Genomic DNA, 20,362 nt, shown 5'->3' with positions numbered 1-20,362 from the left:
ATGCTGCTTTGTTTGTAGCTTGTTACCACCATCATTTTGTAAAGTAGTGAAAAGCTAGAATTGACAAAGAAGTCGTGCATCATCTGTGATATAAGGAGGTGTTGTAACAATACAATATCCCATGTCTAGTCTTTTAAGTCATTATAATGATTAGTAAAAGGGAGAAATGATGATCTTTTACGAGAGAACGTGTGTGGTTGTTGTTTTTTTAAAAAATCTTCCATTTGTTTGCAAAGGAATGGGAAGCTCTGCTTTGAATGCAATGAACATACTAATGATTTTGGAAAAACTAAAAGGAATTCAACCTTTGGAATCGCAAAAAGACATGATCAACTGGGTATTACAGGTAAAAAAAAACACCCCAAAATGTCCCGTGTTATTTTTTTTAAAAAAGGACTTGACACATTTACTCCACAGAATGTTGCTGGTGCATAAAGTAATCTCTTTAAAAGATAGCATATACAGATAATGTTGTTATTATCATTCTTTGTTGCAGAAAACTCATAATGAATTTATGCTTGTTTATCCATGTGATAGAACTGGCTGGTGGGAGGGGGGATTTTAACAAAAACTAGCTTAGTGGAATAAAACAGTATCTCTGTTCTGGTTCAAATGAGATATGCAACAGTTGCTACTGAAATGTTGCTCTTTATTGGCTTTTCGAAAGGCTATATGAAACTAACAATCTGTTCCTCATGTAAAGGATTGTGTTACAAAACATGATCCCCTGTAAATACAGCAGATTTGAGGTGATTGGGTTCCTGCTTTGGCACAACCATGGACTACTATGAATGTTTCATTGCTGATATTTAAAGTCCTTAATGACTTATAACCAGGGTACTCAGTAGACCGCCTCTCCCAATCTTTAGGATCTTCCGAGAAGACACTACTGGTTGTTCCACAACCAGCAATTGTCACTTGGTAGGAATGCAAAAATGGGCCTTCTTGTTGATAGCACACAGCCTCCAGAATGTGCTCCCTTGGATAATTTATGAGGCAGTGTTCGTAATAACTTTTAAGTGTCTCATAAGCTTACATATTTGTAAGCAGGTGGCACTGTGGTCTAAACCACTGAGCCTCTTGGGCTTGCCAATCAGAAGGTTGGTGGTTCGAATCCCCGTGACGGGGTGAGCTCCCGTTGCTCTGTCCCAGCTCCTGCCAACCTAGCAGTTTGAAAGCATACTAGTGCAAGTAGATAAATAGGTACCACTGTGGCAGGAAGGTAAACAGTGTTTCCATGTGCTCTGGCTCTGTCACAGTGTCCCATTGCGCCAGAAGCAGTTCAGTCATGCTGGCCGCATAACCTGGAAAGCTGTCTGTGGAGTAACGCCTGCTCCCTCAGCCTGAAGTGAGATGAGCACCGCAACGCCATAGTCGCCTTTGATTGGACTTAACCATCCAGGAGTCCTTTACCATTACCATTACCTACATATTTACCAAAGCTTTCCTGGACTGTGACTCTTACTTTTAAATTTTTTTGTTTTGTGTACTGCTTAGTTTTATTTGTGACATACTGTTTTGTTTTGTTTTCAGGAAATTTTAATGCACATTGCATTTTTATTGTTTTTATGTAAATGCTTTAGATTTTTTTATTATATAAGCTGTATACATTAATAATAAATACCACAGGCAAGACATTTTTGAATAGCCTATACAAAAAAGTACATAATTGTTAAAGCCATTTTATAACTGTATACTTTTTTGTACACTGAGCAGCTCCATTTGTACACACCATTATTACCTGTAGTCTTTGTAGAGACTGAATAGAGAAAAGTGAATAAAGGTATTCTTTTCCCAACGTAAAGATGGTAACAAATGGTACTGATTGTGTTTAATACTGGTGCTGCTGCTAATGGGGTATATCTTGTCCATCATGCCTTCTTTCATGGAGCAAACCATAATGTGGCTTGGAAATATAGAATTATCACAGTCTATTAGTATTGTAACTATTAAATCTCTGTTCTCAGATGTTTGACACAATAAAACGGCTGAGAGAGAAGTCATCATTTCCCACAGCAGCCATTGCATCTGGGCCAGAATCCGCAAAAGCCAACGAGGTAACTATAAAATAGGAAAGAAATAATGTATTCACAAGAAGATTTGGCTGTTTCTACATTCGGATTTCTAGCCCCTGGGCTCACAGCTCCATGCTTTTAAATGCAAGGTTAAATATTCCATTCTGATTAACAAAATTATATATTTTAGAAGTGGGAACTGATTTAGAATGGCGAACTTCCTGGCTCCTTGATTTTTTTCCTTCCCCCGATATTCCTTGCTGGCAGAACCCTCTGTAACCAATCTCTCTGGAGGCTATTCTCTCTAGGAAGCTGTTCCTAGTGCTCCCAGCCACATCTCCGTTGTACGTGAAGTTGTAATTTCACTTGAATCTTTAGACACTGGAACTTGAGGTTTAAGATGAAGGGCAGCATTATTATGCCTGTGTCTAAAACCTGTTATTAGCCCTGTACAGCATTGCACTGATAAGAAATTCTCATTACCTTTTGGGGACAGAGTCTGTTCACAGGTTAGCTGTGAGAGGCTTGGGATATGGAGGTGGAGTAGGATCACATTATTTTTTGTTAAGCAGAGTTTCACAAGTGCTAAGCAAACGCCATTGTTATATTATTGAAAAGTGATTCTATTTTAAATATTTATTCCAGTTATATTTTTTGTTAACAAATAGCTTGCCTGGGTGTTTTTGTTTGTTTGTTTTTTGCTTTGCCACTAAATAAGATTCAAAGAACTCAGGACAAGGAAAAGGCTGAGAGGAAGAGAAAGGCCGAAGCAGCCAGACTTCATCGCCAGAAGATCATGGCCCAGATGTCTGCTTTGCAGAAGAACTTCATTGAAACTCACAAGCTCTTATATGAAAATACTCAAGAAACACAGGGAAGGGATGTTATGGAAGAGGAGAGGTAGGAAAATAACAATTAGTAATAGATTTTGGAGTAGCTTTTGATAATATAAAATAGTACAAAATTAGAAGTCATTGGACAGTTTTATTGGCTCTCGTGGTGTTGGGATATAATCGACATCTATTCAGCATGTGGCTAAATATTGGTTGCAGCCCTGTTTTTCTGTGGAGGGTGAGGTAAAACTACAGTATTAATGTATAAATTTTAAATCATATGTGATTTTATTTGACTGTAAATCTCAAATAATTGTTTGCTGACAGGAATATATTAGTTTGACTTTTGTTGTGTCTTTATAACAGCCCACCAATTATAGATTATACCAGAATTGCCTTGGGACCCAAGCAAGGGCCATCTGTTGCAGAAAAGGAAGTGCTGACATGTATTCTGTGTCAGGAAGAGCAGGAAGTGAGGTTAGAGTGTGCTGCCATGGTTTTATCTGCCTGTGTCCAGAGATCCACTGCCTTAACCCAACATAGAGGGAAAATGCTTGAACTTTCTGGGGGTATGTATCCTCTCTTCAAGTCACCTGCTTGCATAAGCAGTAATATTGCTTCAGGTTTCATTTTGTTAGCTCAAGTTACAGAACTGAAAGTCATGTTACGAAACATTGATGTGAATAGTTTTAGAAGCCATCTCAAATGCAGTTGAGAAATCAACCGTTTTATCCCTTCTAATTGAAAGAAAAATTGCCAAACCTGAACTATATTGAATGTATGAGCAAAGCTCAAAATCTCATTTGATGGTCCGTTTCTTAGTTGGTGTTAATAAAGAAGGTCAAGAATTATTTTTTCAGTGTGTACTGTATAAGATGTACAAGATTTAAAAGATGCTTCTCTGGCAGAATTTTTGCTTGAATAGTTCTTTGCAAAATCTTTCATTTGGCACTAAATGATATAATCATCCTTCATATCATTTTTTCTTCAATAGATAAAATAGATCCTCTTTTCATGGATCCTGACTTGTCATGTGGAACTCATACAGGAAGTTGTGGTCATGTGATGCATGCTGCCTGCTGGCAGAAGTAAGTAGATACATTTAGTAAACATTATTATTATTGTTGTTGTTGTTGTTGTTGTTGTTGTTGTTGTTGTTATTTTGCTTTAGTTATAGTCAATTTTGAAACTATCTCTTCCAGCATATCTCAATACATATTTAATGTCCAACAGATTCAAGTATCTCAGCAAAATAAATGAAACCAGGCTAGCATAAGTTTAATCAAAAGACAAATTTGGACAAAAATATTGGCTGTTTTGCCTGGGGCTGGGGAGAGTTGTGGTCCAAAATATCTGGAGGGCACCAGGCTGGGGATATCACATTAACCTGGAGCTCTTGAAATTCTGCTTCCAGAACTGCCTATTGGGGCTTGATCCTGAGTTCTCTCACTGCACTCTACTTCTTGTTATCTCCCACAATACCCCATAGTTCATTTACATGGTACAAAGTTTTGTATGATGGGTACAAAGTTCTGATCATTGTCCCTCTTTTCACTTATGCTCAACAACAAAGTTATAACAGTAAGCCAAGTGCGTAACAACAAAGGGTATCATAACTCTGCTTTTCCTTGTTCACACTCAACACTAAAGACTTTCTTTTGGTTGTCTGTTTCAATATTGCAGGTACTTTGAAGCCATTCAGTTAAACTCTCGGCAGCGACATCATGTCGAACAAGTTTTTGACTTGGAGAATGGAGAGTACCTTTGCCCACTTTGCAAATCTCTGTGCAACACTGTGATACCCATTCTTCCTTTGCAAATGCACAAGATAAACAGGTAAGTTTAAACATTTAAATAGCCCGTTAATTAATTTTGTATACCGCTCTATACCTGCAGGTCTCAGGGCATTTCACAGGATAAAATCAAAATATAAAAACACAAAATACCGTACATAATCAAAATAAAAACAAAAGGAACCTAGTCACACGCACCCACACCCAACACATTTTTAAAGGCACTGGGTGTCAATTTTAGTCTGATAGCAGTTTTCTTGTTGCATGTATGGGGAAAATACATGACGATGGTGAAGGTGATGACGAATTACATTTCTATACCACCCTTCAACTGAGGATCACAAGGAAGTTTACAATATAAAAACACAAAAATGCATAGCATAGTAACAAACAAAAGCAGTACCCTCCCCTGCAGTTTAAAAGGCCATAAATTGTTTAAATAGCCAAAGGCCTGTGAGAAGAGGCATATTTTTGCCTGGCATTGTAATGAAGGCACCAGGGGAGCCTCCCTGGCAGAGCATTCCACACATGAGGAGCCACCACAGAAAAGGCCCATTCTGTTATTTTACTTACCCATCAATTTTGAGTGTCTAGAAGAAGTGTTATAAAACGAAGTTATTCACATATGAACCAGACAACTAAATAGCTGTTTTAATTCTCTTGTCTAAGACACAAGCATCTCAGACTGGGCTCCAGGGGATTATATTTTTTGCTGTACTTGTGAAAACTACAACTACCTTTTTGTATTGTCAGTGAGGATGCCGAGGTGGTGGTTCAGCTTCTATCTTTGAAAAAATGGATAGAGATTGTTATGGCCAGGATATCTGGTTACAACAAGAAAAACACTGAAGGTCTGTATATGTTACACTTAACATTTTTAAAATGTTTTTAGGAGGTTGCCAGATCTTTATAAAACACTTTATTTTGCTATTGGTTACAGGTACCATTTTGAGGATCATTGCAATCCTATTGTCTGCCCTAAAAATAAGTGATTGAAATATCTTCTAAAGTTGTGCATCTCTAACAGAGTGTGGAAAGTTATGAATGCAAATTGAAGGGCTTATAATTCCATTGTTTTGTGTTGCTGGATAGCGCTGAAGTCTGGTGCAGACTTTCATTGAATTTTTATTTAGGTATATACTAATCATGAAGTCATTTAAGATATAGGCTCCATTTTTCTTATATTAGGTTGGTACCCCCAGCCCCACCTTAAAATGTTGTGTTCTATTAGCTTTTTGACTGTTCTGCAAATGAAGCTCACAGACTTAGACTGAAAATTGATATTCAAAGATTAATCTATTTGCATATTAATAGAGTCAGCTGCACATAGCACTTACCACTTAATGACATCTAATAGGTTGTTATGTAAGAATTATTATGTCTTAATCCATGGGTAGGCAAACTACAGCCCGGGGGCCGGATCCGGCCCAACCACCTTCTAAATCCGGCCCGCGGATGGTCCAGGAATCAGCGTGTTTTTACACGAGTAGAATGTGTCCTTTTATTTAAAGTGCATCTCTGGGTTATTTGTGGGGCATAGGAATTTGTTCATTCCCCCCCCAAAAAATAAAGTCCGGCCCCCCACAAGGTCTGAGGGATAGTGGACCAACCCCCTGCTGAAAAAGTTTGCTGACCCCAATCTATCATTCATGATCTAAGAATTTTTACCATAGTAAGAACTGCTGCCCCTTCTTGCTCTACCTGCCAACCCCTTTCCAAACCCTCTCCTCCCTTTATACCTGACCAACTCCCCCTCTCTTTATACCTCACACATCTCCTTGCCCATCCCTGCGTAGCTCACCCCTTTCCTTCTCCTCACAGCTCATCCCAAGCTCCACTCACTCCAGGCTTGCCCCATGCCCCTCCCTCTCTCCTCATGGCTTGTCCCAACATCCTGCCCCTTTTAAAGGAGGGGAGAGGCACTTCAGAGAGCACTTTGCCAAACCGCACTGTGAAGCATCGCCTCCCCTCTGTTAAACAGCTTGCCTCGGCTGCCTGCCGCCCTGTCAGCACACAGGGTAGCTACATGAACTGCACCGTGACAACAGCCTTATGTTTTTAAGTATATAAGAGAAAATAAATAATTTTATTTCATTTAGTTGAACTTCAGTCTCACATGAATTTATTTCTCTTTTTAAAAGAAGGAAAACAGATTGCTCCATCTTTACGTGACATAGAAATGGAAGAGACTTCATCTGATTTCCATTCCATTCTTAGCTTTGGAGTAGATCCTTTGTAAGTGTTAAGAATCACATTTCTGCTTTAGACTATTTTTTTTAAAAAAAATAAATCTGGAATCTATACAGTGGGCATTATTTCTGCTTAGGGGAAAATAATATTTTCATTAAAATATCTACATTCTACAACATTTGTATGGGCCATTATGATTATTATCTCTGATCGAGCAAACCTCTGCCGGAGTTTTATCTAATTATTGGTCACCGTTATCTCAGGATATAACTTGGAAAGCTTGCGTTTTTTACCTTAAGGATATAAGCACTTAAGAGAAGTCTATAATAACAAGCAAAAGCTGAAAGATGATTTCCTGTTACCGGGAACTGCTGATTTAAAGATAATTATGAAATGCAAATAAATGCAACTGTGCAAATATTCTCATAATCAGTTCTTTGAACTTTATCCAACCTCACTTATTCACAATCTGACATTCTCCTGGCTTCCTCCACAGAGTTAAGTATTCTAATAGTATCAAGGAGATGGTGGTTCTATTTGCCACTGCAATTTACAGAATTGGATTAAAAGTTGCACCCAATGAAACTGATCCACGCATTCCTATGATGACTTGGAGCACATGTGCGTTTACTATCCAGTGTTTAGGTAAATCAAAAATAGAATTCCTTTCACAATTGGATTTCAGCTTTTATTATATTAGACATGAAAATAGCCAGGGTTTTAAACTTGAAAATATAAGAAAGCCACTACAACGCAGTTTCTAAAATACTGTTATAGGGCAAATCCTATATAACATGTACAAATACTGTACAAAAACCAGACTTTTACAGTCCCCATTATCAAGCTATCCCATTTAAAATTGACAGCAAAATGCTGGGGTCCCCAAAATGGCAAAAGGTTGGAATGCTTTGTTTTAATTTGAGGAAGTGTTTTCAAGATCTGCTTCTCGTACTTATTTGACTAATGCTATGGACATTTGACTACTTAACAAGTCACTTCAAAATCTGTTTTAGTTGGGAATGCTCAATTCCCACAGACTGCAAAATGGCACAGTAGCCTAATTTTATTTGCTGTAGAATTGATATGAACACTGTGTTCAGACTTGGAAGCAAGCATACAGATTTGTGTGCATTCCCTGAAGTAGTTAAAATTAGTTACTTTCATTCAAAGACATTGCTCCAGTTTGTTACCTCTTTCCATAGATCAAAAGTTAATTAAAATGAACAGTAAGCTAAAAAGAGTTTGAAAGCCAAAACAAGCAGGTTCCCTAACTTATTAGAGTACATGACTCACTACCAGTTTTGTTTCTTTTTCAGAGAATCTTCTGGAAGATGAGGGCAAGCCTTTATTTGGTTCTCTGCAAAACCGTCAGGTAGGAACAATAAAGGATGTAGTTGTTAAGGTAAAGGTAAAGGGGCCCCTGACCATTAGGTCCAGTCATGGCCGACTCTGGGGTTGTGGCACTCATCTCACTTTATTGGCCGAGGGAGCCGGCGTACAGCTTCTGGGTCATGTGGCCAGCATGACTAAGCCGTTTCTGGCGAACCAGAGCAGCGCACGGAAATGCCGTTTACCTTCCTGCCGGAGCGGTACCTATTTATCTGCTTGCACTTTGACGTGCTTTCTAACTGCTAGGTTAGCAGGAGCAGAGACCGAGGCAACGGGAGCTCACCCCGTTATGGGGATTCGAACCGCTGACCTTCTGATCGGCAAGTCCTAGGCTCTGTGGTTTAACTCACAGCACTACCCGCGTCCCACATCAGTTATTTATTTAATGGATTTATTTATTGAATTTATTTACTGCCCCATACCCAGAGGTCTCAGTTGGTTCACAGAAAAGATCACAATATATAAAATCAGAGCAAGAACAATAACCCAATAACACACACACACCCAAAAAAGAGCCACATTTTAAAAGGGTATAGGATGTCCATCAGGCCTAGTTAAAAAGGAACGTTTTGCCTGGCGCCTAAAGGTGTACAATGCAGGCACCAGGTGAACTTCCCTGGGGAGAGCATTCCACAGACACGGAGCCACTGCAGAGAAGGCCCTGTTCTCGTGTTGCCTTGAGGTAAGGTCCTAATGTGCCGCTATAGGTAGACTATTGAGCACAGCAACTACATTTCATAGAATCATAGAGTTAGAATAGACCACAAGGGCCATCGAGTCCAACCCCCTGCCAAGCAGGAAACACCATCAGAGCACTCCTGACATATGGTTGTCAAGCCTCTGCTTAAAGACCTCCAAAGAAGGAGACTCCACCACACTCCTTGGCAGCAAATTCCACTATCGAACAGCTCTTACTGTAGAATCATAGAATAGAATCATAGAGTTGGAATAGACCACAAGGGCCATCGAGTCCAACCCCCTGCCAAGAACTTCCCCCTGTCAGGAAGTTCTTCCTAATGTTTAAGTGGAATCTTCTTTCCTGTAGTTTGGAACCATTGCTCCATGTCCACTTCTCTGGAGCAGCAGAAAACAACCTTTCTCCCTCCTCTATGTGACATCCTTTTATATATTTGAACATGGCTATCATATCACCCCTTAACCTCCTCTACTCCAGGCTAAACATGCCCAGCTCCCTTAGCCGTTCCTCATAAGGCTTCGTTTCCAGGCCTTTGACCATTTTGGTTGCCCTCCTCTGGACACGTTCCAGTTTGTCAGTGTCCTTCTTGAACTGTGGTGCCCAGAACTGGACACAGTACTCCAGGTGAGGTCTGACCAGAGCAGAAATACAGTGGCACTATTACTTCCCTTGATCTAGATGCTATACCCCTATTGATGCAGCCCAGAATTGCATTGGCTTTTTTAGCTGCCGCATCACACTGTTGGTTCATGTCAAGTTTGTGGTCAACCAAGACTCCTAGATCCTTTTCACATGTACTGCTCTCAAGCCACGTGTCCCCCATCTTGTATTTGTGCCTCTCATTTTTTTTTGCCCAAGTGCAATACTTTACATTTCTCCCTGTTTATTACACTTCTTTCATGGTCCTGGCTGCTATCTCCAGCCACTGGAACACAAATATTTTTAGAGAATAGGGATGGGGAAGCACAGTCCTCTTCTAACCAAACCTTTCTCCTTTATCTCCTCACCCTCTAGCACAGTGGTCTTAAAGCATTGCTGCAGTTTGCAGTTGCTCAGAGAATTACATTGCCACAAAGCCTGATCCAGCAACATCTTGTACGTCTTCTAGGAGGTAACATGGTGTTTTTTACCCCCATTATAAGTTTTGGAAATAAGTAAAGTCTTCTTGGAAAGAGTCCTTCTCTGAAACAGTAACATAATTCAAATAAGAGGCATAAGCTTTTATGGGTTTTTATTTTTCGCCTAGTAAGCTTGAAGAAACAAGAATTGACAAGGCGGGGGCGGGGAATCTTACATCATTGCAAACCCTTTCTTTGCAATCTGTTTTATTGAAAGCAGACAGTCAGAATTTCCATTTACTATATATTTTGCTCTTGTAGTTCTTCTGCCCAGTTTAAAAGCGGAAGACACACCATCCCTTCTAGACGTGGATCTGTTTCATGTTTTGGTAAGTGTGTGTAGGATTCTCTTGGCGATGATGCTCTTAAAGTTTGAGATTGTGTGCAGATATCAGTTCCATGGCTTGTACAGTCTGGAGTCATGTCTGTAACAGTTCCTGGGGGGTGGGCAGTCCTTTGTGAGAATTACCTTGAGAGTGCCTTTGATTCATTTTGGATTTGACTTGTGTTTGTTTCCTAAGCCTTGAGTCTGCCATGTAAAAAATGCCCCTGCAAATGGACAGTTTAATTTGTGATGAGTGCCAGGCCTATCAGTGTCTTATTTCCTTTTTAGGTTGGTGCTGTGTTATCATTTCCATCTTTGTATTGGGAGGATACTGTGGACTTACAACCTTCATCCATCAGCTCTGCCTGTAACAATCTCTACCTCTTCCACTTGGTCACTATGGCACACATAACCCAAATTATTCTCACTACAACTACAGGTAATGGTATCTTTTGTGTTTAGGTTTTTCTAGATAACATAATAAAGTACTTTTAGATGTTTCGGCAGGAGGCTTTTATGCCTTCCAGTTCTCAGAAATAGTTCCACATATTTGTAAGGTAGAGTGTTCACTTGCTGACATTCAAGATCTAAGTGGCAAGGAAAAATATCTGCTGACAGTAGAAATTTCCTTAATGGGTCTTAAAAATTATCCCTTGCCTCCATCCAGCTATGAAATCCAAGCATGGTTGCACACACCTAACTCTTTCCTATCCCTAGCAACTGTGTGGAGCATATAGGTGCTATCCCTGGACTGATAATTTGTGTCTCTCCAAAAAAATCAGGCCCAGTAAGCCAAAAAGAACCTTAGTTATAGCTTTTGGCTTGCTTGGACAAACACAAACCATGAGCCTGGATTTGAATGTAATGCTAAGCTAAGCCTAGCAGCATGGCAGGAGTGATAGAGGCTCAAACCAGCCGCAGGTTTTGCTCCATGCCGTAGCATGCTTCATGTTTATCTTTAAACCATAGTTAACCTTAACCATGTTACAAAGGGATGTGTGAACGGGTCCATTGGCCCCTGGTTTACAATGTATCTGTTTAGAGCAGTTACTGTGTTCATTGACTAGGGCAGCTGTATAAGAGTATCAACAACTTACTGGAAACTCCCATACTGGCGAACTTCATGCTGAAAAGATATGTGCCTAAATAAAGGAAACAGAATACAGCTTTTGATTTCCCATCTGTTATTGCACAAGTGTATAATCGTGCTTTTAAAGTTCCTATCTTTTCATACGGAACTTTTCCTCTTGTTTATAGTCCTGAGCTTAACCATTTTGATTTAGAAGACTGGGTCTTATATCTCCAAAACTCCACTTGCTTGGTTCCATAATTTTAACTGGGTATCTCTGGTAAAGTAGTGATTAAATAAAGGGCCTGAAAAGAGACGGTGTGAAAGCTACTCCATCTACCTACTTTTGTGTGTTAGACGTCCACAAGCTAAATGCGGAGTTTTGTAAGCGTGTTGTTCCAACAAAATCAGCCCATGTCTACACCACTGCCACCCTGTGTTTCACTCTAGCCAACAGCATCAGGACATCTGCCCCAACAATATTATCAAGGCGGTGACCACAAGTTCCAGCCTGCCTTTTGATTTGCATGGATATCTTCTGGACTTTAAGGTTAATTTCTCCCCTGGCCTGGCATTGTGGAGTTGAGGCAAATTATAGTCCACTTCTATGCTTGTCCAGGATTTAGAAGTGACTTGGGACATGCTGTTTCTCCCATGCACATTGATGGCATTACATAAATAAGTGAACAATAATATAAAAAGAGTGGATTGTTATAAAAGAGAAAAAGTACATGAAAATTTGTAAATACTATTAAGGGGAAAGACCAAGTATTTTTAAAATTATTTTTTGCACAGAGTGCCTGTCTGCACAAGTACAGCATGACAGTGAGGAAGCACGAGCAGCTGATTCTTTCTGTAAAGAAATTTGCAGGTACACAAGTGGGTAAGTAGCTTCTCTGCAACGTTTTGATGGATAAGGAGTGCATTGTGTTGAATCCAGCTCCTTTATTAGGACAAACAAATTGTCACAAAATAGTGTGCCAGCTTTAAGGTTCTCTAGAACTCTTCACTAGGGTAGATGGTAAACAAAGCTTAGGGGGGAGTTTAAAATGTGGCTGGTTGTGAAACAATGGAGTCTGCGTCTGGACAGAGTCTTAAAATAGAATATGGGAGGGAAGTATCAAGTATTCCAGTGAGGTTGTGAGAGGTGTTGTGCAGGTTTGAAGTTGCACCTAAGGCTTCTGAAAGACACAATACATTCACCACCAGCCAAGGATCCCACTCCCATCCCCAAACCTTGCTTTGTTTATAACCTAGACCAGCTTTTCTCAACTTCAGGTGCCTAGATGTTGTTGGACTACAACTCCCATCATTCCTAGCCATCATAGTAGTCATGAGTTGTAGTTGTAGTTGTAGTTCTAGCCTGATGACGTGTCATGGAGAATTCAAAAGCTTGCACACATTTTGTAACATTTTTCATTGGCTTAATAAAAGTATTGCCCTAATACGATTTGGGGTTTCTTTCTTTCTTATGGAGTAGCATTGCTGCCTTACTGTACTGATGTTTCACATTCCCCAGGAAAGAAGGGAGAAAGGTTGATTATCAAATCAGGATCTGACATAGTTGTAATACTATGTGCCAAGTTCCTGTAACAGTTTTTTACTTCTACATTTTTTAAAAACTGCCTTCAAGCTCTTGGGCAGGGGTAGAGAAACCTTTTTGGCAAGAGGACCTGATCTTTACCTTCCCCACCCCTGATGGGCCAAAATTGACAGGCAGGCTGGGCCACTCACCTGTCAGTCACCTGATTGTTGAACTTCAGGTTTTCAAACAGTACCTTGTAAACAACATTGAGCAGGGATGTTTACAAATGGCTTTCAGACTACCATCCCATTTCTCCTTCGAACCACAGAGGTTTGAAGAAGAAGTGGGGAGGATTAGAAGTGTGCTGTAATCACTTCTCTGCAAAGCATTCAAGTGTGTATATATACATTTGTGTGTGACGGAAATATTGGTATTTTATTAAAAAGCAGCTTAAAAAGTATCTCTCTTTCAGTGAGGGACCTTTTTAATCTTCACCATTAAACCATTTGTATTTAATCAGTCAGGAATTTATATCATGTTTTAAAACCTGACCCATGGCAAGACCTCCTTGGTGGTGGCTCTCCATTTGTGGTTCTCCCTCCATGGTGAGGTGTGTCTGTCTCCTTTGTTAGTAACATTCAGAGGGGATTTTAAAATATTCCAGGCAATTGATAGCTGAAAGATGCTTGCCTGGCAACCTTGAAAACATTAGTTAGGAATAATATGTGACTCTTTTTCTATGTTTTTAGATGTACTTGATGTTTTCAACTTGGTTTTTAATTGTATTGTTTTTCTACTTAGTTGCCACCCTGCACTCCTTTGGGAGGAAGTGCGAGATAGAATTTTAATGAATAAATTAAATGTTGTTGACAACCTAAGATACTAAATACACATATTCAAATCTTTATTGCAGTTGTTATAGCCAAACAGTTGCAGGCTGGTATTTGTGGGATTGCATTAAGAAGGGCATCATGCCCTACCTCCGTTGTGCTGCTTTGTTTTTCCACTATTTGCTGGGAGTGCCTCCACCGGAAGAACTTTCATCGGGTAAGTAGCAGAGCATGGTAATCTCAGCATGCCAAGGTAACACCGGATTAAAAATGTGCTGAACAGTATCAACCACTACAAAATGGTTTTCAAAAAGTTCTTTTGATATATATTAAAAAATCCTTCTCCATAAATAATCTCTAGTTTAACATTGCTCACCGGGGCAAGACTGAGCATACAACACCAATCCTGACTGCCAGTTAGTTTCCAGGCCCAATTCAAAATGTTGATGTTGACCTATAAAGCCTTAAATGCTCTGGACTGCAATACCTTTAACCTCAGTGGCACAAGATTGTCCTGGCCACACTCCCACTGCCTCTCTCATACGAAGTGCTTTCTTCCCAGACCTTCAGTCTAAATCTGCTCTTCCATAACGGGCACATCAGCACTAAGAAATTCACACCCGACAAAGAGTAGGGGGTACCACCAAAATAATTTGCTCCCACACCTTCCCACACAGAGGCAGCTGTAGTCTTCCTTAACATGGGGAGGTTACAATTTGTGCATTCACAACAACAGTTCACATTGACTTACGGAGAAAAATAACTGACAGCTTTCAATGTGACTATGGACATTCCCTCCACAGCAGCAAGAGTCTTATCCAAAGTAGTTCCTGGCTGTCATTCCAAACTGGCTATTGTCTTCATCTGATACATTTTTACTTTCTAAATCTGCACCGAGTACTCACTTTTAACAGAAAAAAAGGTTTTTTTATGTTAGTTGCTGCACTTGAAGGTACGTCTAACATCTTTTTCCTTTGCAGTTTCAGAAGAAGGCCAATTCAAGGCTCTTTGTGGATACTTGTCTCTACCCACCAATCTGTTCTTGCTTTTCCAAGAATATTGGGATACTATAGAGCCCTTGCTCCAGAGGTATGACTGCTGCTGGGAGAAAAATCTGTGTGTTTTTTCAGGTTCTCACATAGAGCATATGATTGTCCCAACATCCAGAAACTGTTGGCTGGGTGAGAAAGAGTGGGCTGGGAACCATAGAGTGCAGTGGAATTGAGACTGTCTAGTCTAGCCTTTGTCAACTTGGTGCCCTCTGGATGTCTTGGACTACAACTCCCACCAGTCTTGGCCCTCACAGTTGGCTAGGGGTGGTGGGAGTTATAGTTCAGGATGTCCAGTGGGGAACCAGGTTGGCAAAGGCTGATCTAATCTAACCCCCTGCCTCAAAGTGGGATCATTTAGCCACCATCATTGCACAACTTAGGCCACTGTGTGTTGTGACCATAGGTAAGCCATATGAAGGTGTCTGTTGATCCAGAAGACTTGGAACAAGTTTGCAAAGTTGCACTGGGGTAAAAGGGCAGACCCAGAAATGTGATGGGGATGGGCTGTGAGGATACAGAGTGTGTTGATGTGTCTTTCGGGGTAGAACAGGCATAACCTGAATACAAGCAGCCTAACATATTTCAGCTTACTTAACTGTGTTAAATATGAGTTTATATTATATTATATTATATTATATTATATTATATTATATTATATTATATTATATTATATTATTATAGCAAAACTTAGTTTTCTAAAATTAAGTTCCTGATTCTCATTAGTTATCTGAGCACCTTTGTATCGAGGGAGATGGTTCTGCCTTTGTTTATGGCTTAGGCTTAGGAAAAGCAAACACCTTTTGGGGGTTGCTGGCCAGTCATACCCCAAAATCTTTGTGGGCATCCAGTGTGCCAAACTGAAAGTCAAAGTTGGAATATATAAGAAAATAAAAAAATTGTCCAGTAGCACCTTAGAGACCAACTACCGTATTTTTCGCTCTATAACACACACCCGACCATAACACGCACGTAGTTTTTAGAGGAGGAAAATCCGCAGGCATGCCACCTGTAGGCATTTCCTCCATAACACGCACAGACATTTCCCCTTACTTTCTAGGAGGAAAAAAGTGAGTGTTATGGTGCAAAAAATACGGTAAGTTTGTTTTTGGTATAAGCTTTTGTGTGCATGCACACTTCTAATCTGTGACAGGATTTATTCACCACTTCAGGGCAGGAGAGGGAATGATTCCAGTTATGAGTAAGTGTAGCAAAACACCAATTTAACTGGTAGTTTTGGGGACCAAGCTAGCGATGGACAGTACTACAATATATTATTGTCCTGATGGAGGATTTCACATGCAGGTGGTGTGCGGATCCAGCTGTACTCAGCTTTCTGAAGGGGAAAAGTATTGGAATAAGGTCAGTTTTACTTCTTCTGTTTTCCTGAAACAGCAGTCTTGGTTGTATTTTAATATTTAGCAGTGTGTTTTCATCAGTGCCCCTTGCCCGTTTGTTTTTAAATATATTGCTCCCCCAAACGTCTGCTCTTGGGTAAATACAGAAATGTCAGGAGAGTAGATAACCAAACTCCCACAATATTTCTGTTCTGATAAGAACAGTAGTGCGCATGGCGCCAGCTGCATTGTGTGAAGAAGGTGGGTACTCAGGACAGCCTTTCACACCACCTTCCTTGCCCAGCTGCTGCACAACATCCCTGCAGTGCTGCCAGTTGGTTCTTGTTATCTGGTAGTTGCTGCCACCACCCTGTTTTTAAGTCATGTACAGCCCTAGAAACAAGGGGAAAACGCGGTACACCCAGTGAACTTAAAGCTTGCACCAGTATGCCTTGTGCCTCCAGCCAATTTCTTGCAGTTACGCAGAGCGTAACGCCTGCTTTCTAGCCTTCTGTTTCTCCTTGGGAATGTGGCAAATTCCTGGCTTTACCACTCTGGCCCTAGGCTTCTAATAGCATTTGACCCAAAGTGATCTAGGCACGTGGCAGTCACACACTGATCCAACCAGCCCAGTTGTGAAACTTTTATTAGAAATAAAGGGGAAAGCAAGCAGCAGGTCAAACAGAACACACAGTGAACCAGAGTGCTAATCCTGTCCTTTCCTCTGCAATATAATTTCCCTAGACTGCTTACTCATAGGCTGAATTCCCTATAGCAAGGTTCTAATGTATAACTATCTCTTGCAAGCTCCTGCTGTAGAGATCATAGCTGTCTTTGTGTCATCAGTCTTTGCAAATTTTGGATGAAATGTGAATGTTTTAAAGTTCAGCAGAAGAATACTTGGTAGCTGTTTCTTTGATGTGCTTTTGTATCCTGGAGTATCGTAATTCTTCTTACTTGAATTAACTAGGTACCCAAGAAAAAGAAATAAATTGGTAGAGCTTCCAGAAGACTACAGTTGCCTTCTCAATAAAGGCTCTCAGTTTAGGTGAGAACTAGAAGTTTCTTTTGTGACTTTTTACGGATTTGTTCTTCATAAAACTGCATTCTGTCTAAGCGATCAAGATATGTTGCATAATTGTGCCAAGAGAATAATTTTAAGGTAGACACAGTGCTTTTTTCCTGGGTGGATGCAGGGATACGTATACCCCTAAACATTTTGTGACTCTAAGTATGGCCTCATTGAGGGGCAGTATTTCAATATGAGTAGGAAAATGAGAGTACCCCTAAACATTTTTTTTAGAAAACAAGCACTGGGTAGACCTATATAGCCTTTTTTAAAAAAAATTGAAAAAGCAGCACAATTTGATTGTGCAAATGGTATTGCAAAAAAAATTAAAAGTGGTAAATGGACTTGGTTCAAATATCAGGTTCCCCCCTTCCAGTTTAAGGTTATAAAAGCTAAAGTGGTCTTTAAATTTTGTATATATGGAGAAATTTGTCTGAAGTTGTGTATAAAACCAATGGTTTGGAGGCACTGATTCCTTTTAGCTGTAGATCATATAATTTTCATTTTAGGATAAGGAGATATTATTACCACTGGAGTAGTAACAGGTTATAAAGGTAAAGGTAAAGGTACCCCTGCCCGTACGGGCCAGTCGTGTCCGACTCTAGGGTTGTGCGCCCATCTCACTTAAGAGGCCGGGGGCCAGCGCTGTCCAGAGACACTTCCAGGTCACGTGGCCAGCGTGACGAAGCTGCTCTGGCGAGCCAGCACCAGCGCAGCACACAGAAACGCCGTTTACCTTCCCTCTATAAAGCGGTACCTATTTATCTACTTGCACTTAGGGGTGCTTTCGAACTGCTAGGTGGGCAGGAGCTGGGACCAAAAGACGGGAGCTCACCCCGCCGCGGGGATTCGAACCGCCGACCATACGATCGGCAAGCCCTAGGTGCTGAGGTTTTACCCACAGCGCCACCCGCGTTACTTAGTAACAGGTTATACTGACTAATAAAATGGTTAAACATGTGCAATATTGTTATTTTATCCATGTTCAGAATTTACAAAGTGCATTGGAAATCTCACTTGCCCATCAAAACATTTCTGAAGTGAATTATTTATTTTATTTGAAATCATTTATAAGCCCCTTAATTCTTTTTAAAATCTCTAGATGGTGTACAGTATAAAAACAATCAACAATATGATTACAACTTCCATTCTCATTGGGTTCAGACATTAGAACGATATATGGTTTTGCATTCCATCTGAACCTAAACCACGCCTCCTCTGTCTGCATTCAGAACCCTGGAAGTAACTTTGAAGCAAAAAAATCTATTTTAATTTGAATGGCATGCTAGTTTCAGAATCATTCTAGCTAGTTTTTCTGTACATCAGCTGGTGTACCTCTGGAGTCATCCAATTAGAAAAAAAGGATATTTTATCATCAAGTTTCTAAAGAAGGCCTGATAAAATGAAAGTTAGCAATGAAACAGGTTTTGTTCACAAGCCGTCTTGGCAAGTAATGTCCTTCTCACATTTTTGTTTTCTAATCTCCCTCTTGGTTCCAAATGTCATTTTCTGGTTAACTTTACCTTTCCAGATGCCCTCGATCCTCTGATGATGAAACCAAGCACCCCGTGTTGTGCTTGTTCTGTGGGGCTATGCTCTGCTCTGAAAATACCTGCTGTCAGGAGCTGGTGAATGGGGAGGAGCTGGGAGCCTGCACTTCACATGCTGTCCACTGTGGTGCTGGAGTGTGCATTTTTCTCAAGTAGGTAACAGAGTAGCGTGTAAAGCCCATTGAAATTAATCGGAAGGATGGGGTGTTGATGTGCCAAATGCCATGCTGATTTTTCTTTTAGACTATTACAAGAACATTACAGTCGTACCTTGGTTGTCGAACTTAATCTGTTCGGGGAACCATTCAAAAACCAAGGCGCGGCTTCTGGTGGGCTGCAGGAGCTTCCTGCACTCAATCAGAAGTTGCGGAATCTTCGTTGTTGGCTTCCAAAGAACGTTCAAAAACCAAAACACTTACGTCCAGGTTTTCGGCATCCGGGAGCCAAAACGTACAAGTACCAAGGCATTTGACAACCAAGGTAGACTGTACATAGATAGGAAGAGATGAACATTGGTTTTAGCTTGTTCATTTCCCATAATACAGTTTAAAATACTACAGCTTGTGATACTTGGGAATTTCTTTATCTTTAGGATCAGATCATCTTAACCTAAATCATAAAATGGGGCTGACTACAGAGGTTTTGTGTTTCTTTTTAATTCCTTACACTATAGCCCAGAGCTGCTCATTAAGGGCAGAAATGTTTTTTGTGCTATAATTACCCATACAGTACCCTGATCTGGTCATAGTAACTCAGCATTCTAACATTCACACATATGAATTCAGGGAGTTGAGTAGCTTGTTCATTTTCTCACCTTCCCAGAAAGTCTGCATACAAAAGGATACTGGAAATTGTTGTTGTCTGTCTCAGGATACAGTAGAGGATACAGTGGAGGAGTGCGCCTTTGGGGGTGAAGTCAAGCTTTTGGAAGGTTGCAGTGCCTGCTGTGTCTGTAGAGACCGATGCAGGAGAGACATGTTTTGTTGCAGCTGGGGCAGATGCACCATGGCGTTTCTTCTCTCTGCGCTCATACCAGCGGTCATTCCTCCACTGGTCACTGCCAAGGATACTGCTATGTTGGAAATATTAGGCTTTAAATAGGCAACACTATTTACTGTGTTTACTTATTCTTCAAAGTGAATGGTGTACTGAGACTACCGTCATCTTGGGGACTTTCTCTTTAACATAACTGTTTCTTTTTTAGAATCAGGGACTGCAAAGTTATCTTAATAGGAGGGAAAACCAGAGGCTCTTTCTATCCTGCACCATATCTAGATGAATATGGAGAAACAGACCCAAATCTGGCGTAAGTAGATGCTTTGCTCTGTTGCCTAGGAAATTTCACTTTGCTGCTTTTTATGTTATCTTATTATGCTTTTTTACTACAATTATCTGATACCAAAAATCTGGCAAATAACCTTCTCTTGGTATTTTAAAGTAACTGTTTGGATGCCTTCTGACTGTTCTTATCCTTTTCAACATAAACATGCATTTACAATGCCAGTAACTTCTTGTTTGACTGCTTAACAACAGAGGCTTTTGTTGCTAGCAAAAGTTATTTGGTGAGACTGGT

General features: G+C 40.3%; 1 protein-coding gene across 2 annotated transcripts in view; it reads left to right on the top strand.

Annotated features, from left to right (window-relative positions):
• UBR1 (ubiquitin protein ligase E3 component n-recognin 1) overlaps positions 1–20,362 on the top strand; it is a gene marked incomplete at its 5' end in the record, with an annotated part of 64,260 nt that overhangs the window by 40,204 nt on the left and 3,694 nt on the right. For both annotated transcript variants that reach the window (XM_083505721.1, XM_083505720.1), the window contains 20 exons: positions 237–346; positions 1,968–2,057; positions 2,734–2,915; positions 3,215–3,417; positions 3,843–3,936; positions 4,532–4,684; positions 5,395–5,492; positions 6,783–6,876; positions 7,328–7,476; positions 8,148–8,203; positions 9,932–10,028; positions 10,297–10,364; positions 10,649–10,799; positions 12,225–12,312; positions 13,868–14,001; positions 14,765–14,873; positions 16,139–16,195; positions 17,141–17,218; positions 18,771–18,941; positions 19,994–20,095. In XM_083505721.1, the coding sequence (XP_083361847.1) occupies positions 237–346; positions 1,968–2,057; positions 2,734–2,915; positions 3,215–3,417; positions 3,843–3,936; positions 4,532–4,684; positions 5,395–5,492; positions 6,783–6,876; positions 7,328–7,476; positions 8,148–8,203; positions 9,932–10,028; positions 10,297–10,364; positions 10,649–10,799; positions 12,225–12,312; positions 13,868–14,001; positions 14,765–14,873; positions 16,139–16,195; positions 17,141–17,218; positions 18,771–18,941; positions 19,994–20,095 (2,284 nt within the window). The remainder of the gene's footprint in view (positions 1–236; positions 347–1,967; positions 2,058–2,733; positions 2,916–3,214; positions 3,418–3,842; positions 3,937–4,531; positions 4,685–5,394; positions 5,493–6,782; positions 6,877–7,327; positions 7,477–8,147; positions 8,204–9,931; positions 10,029–10,296; positions 10,365–10,648; positions 10,800–12,224; positions 12,313–13,867; positions 14,002–14,764; positions 14,874–16,138; positions 16,196–17,140; positions 17,219–18,770; positions 18,942–19,993; positions 20,096–20,362) is intronic.

The sequence above is a fragment of the Podarcis liolepis genome, assembly GCF_965112155.1.
Source record: "Podarcis liolepis genome assembly, chromosome: 1".
Lineage (NCBI taxonomy): Eukaryota > Metazoa > Chordata > Lepidosauria > Squamata > Lacertidae > Podarcis > Podarcis liolepis.
Note: the sequence above shows the minus strand (reverse complement) of the source record. Positions and strands in the feature narration are given on the sequence as shown.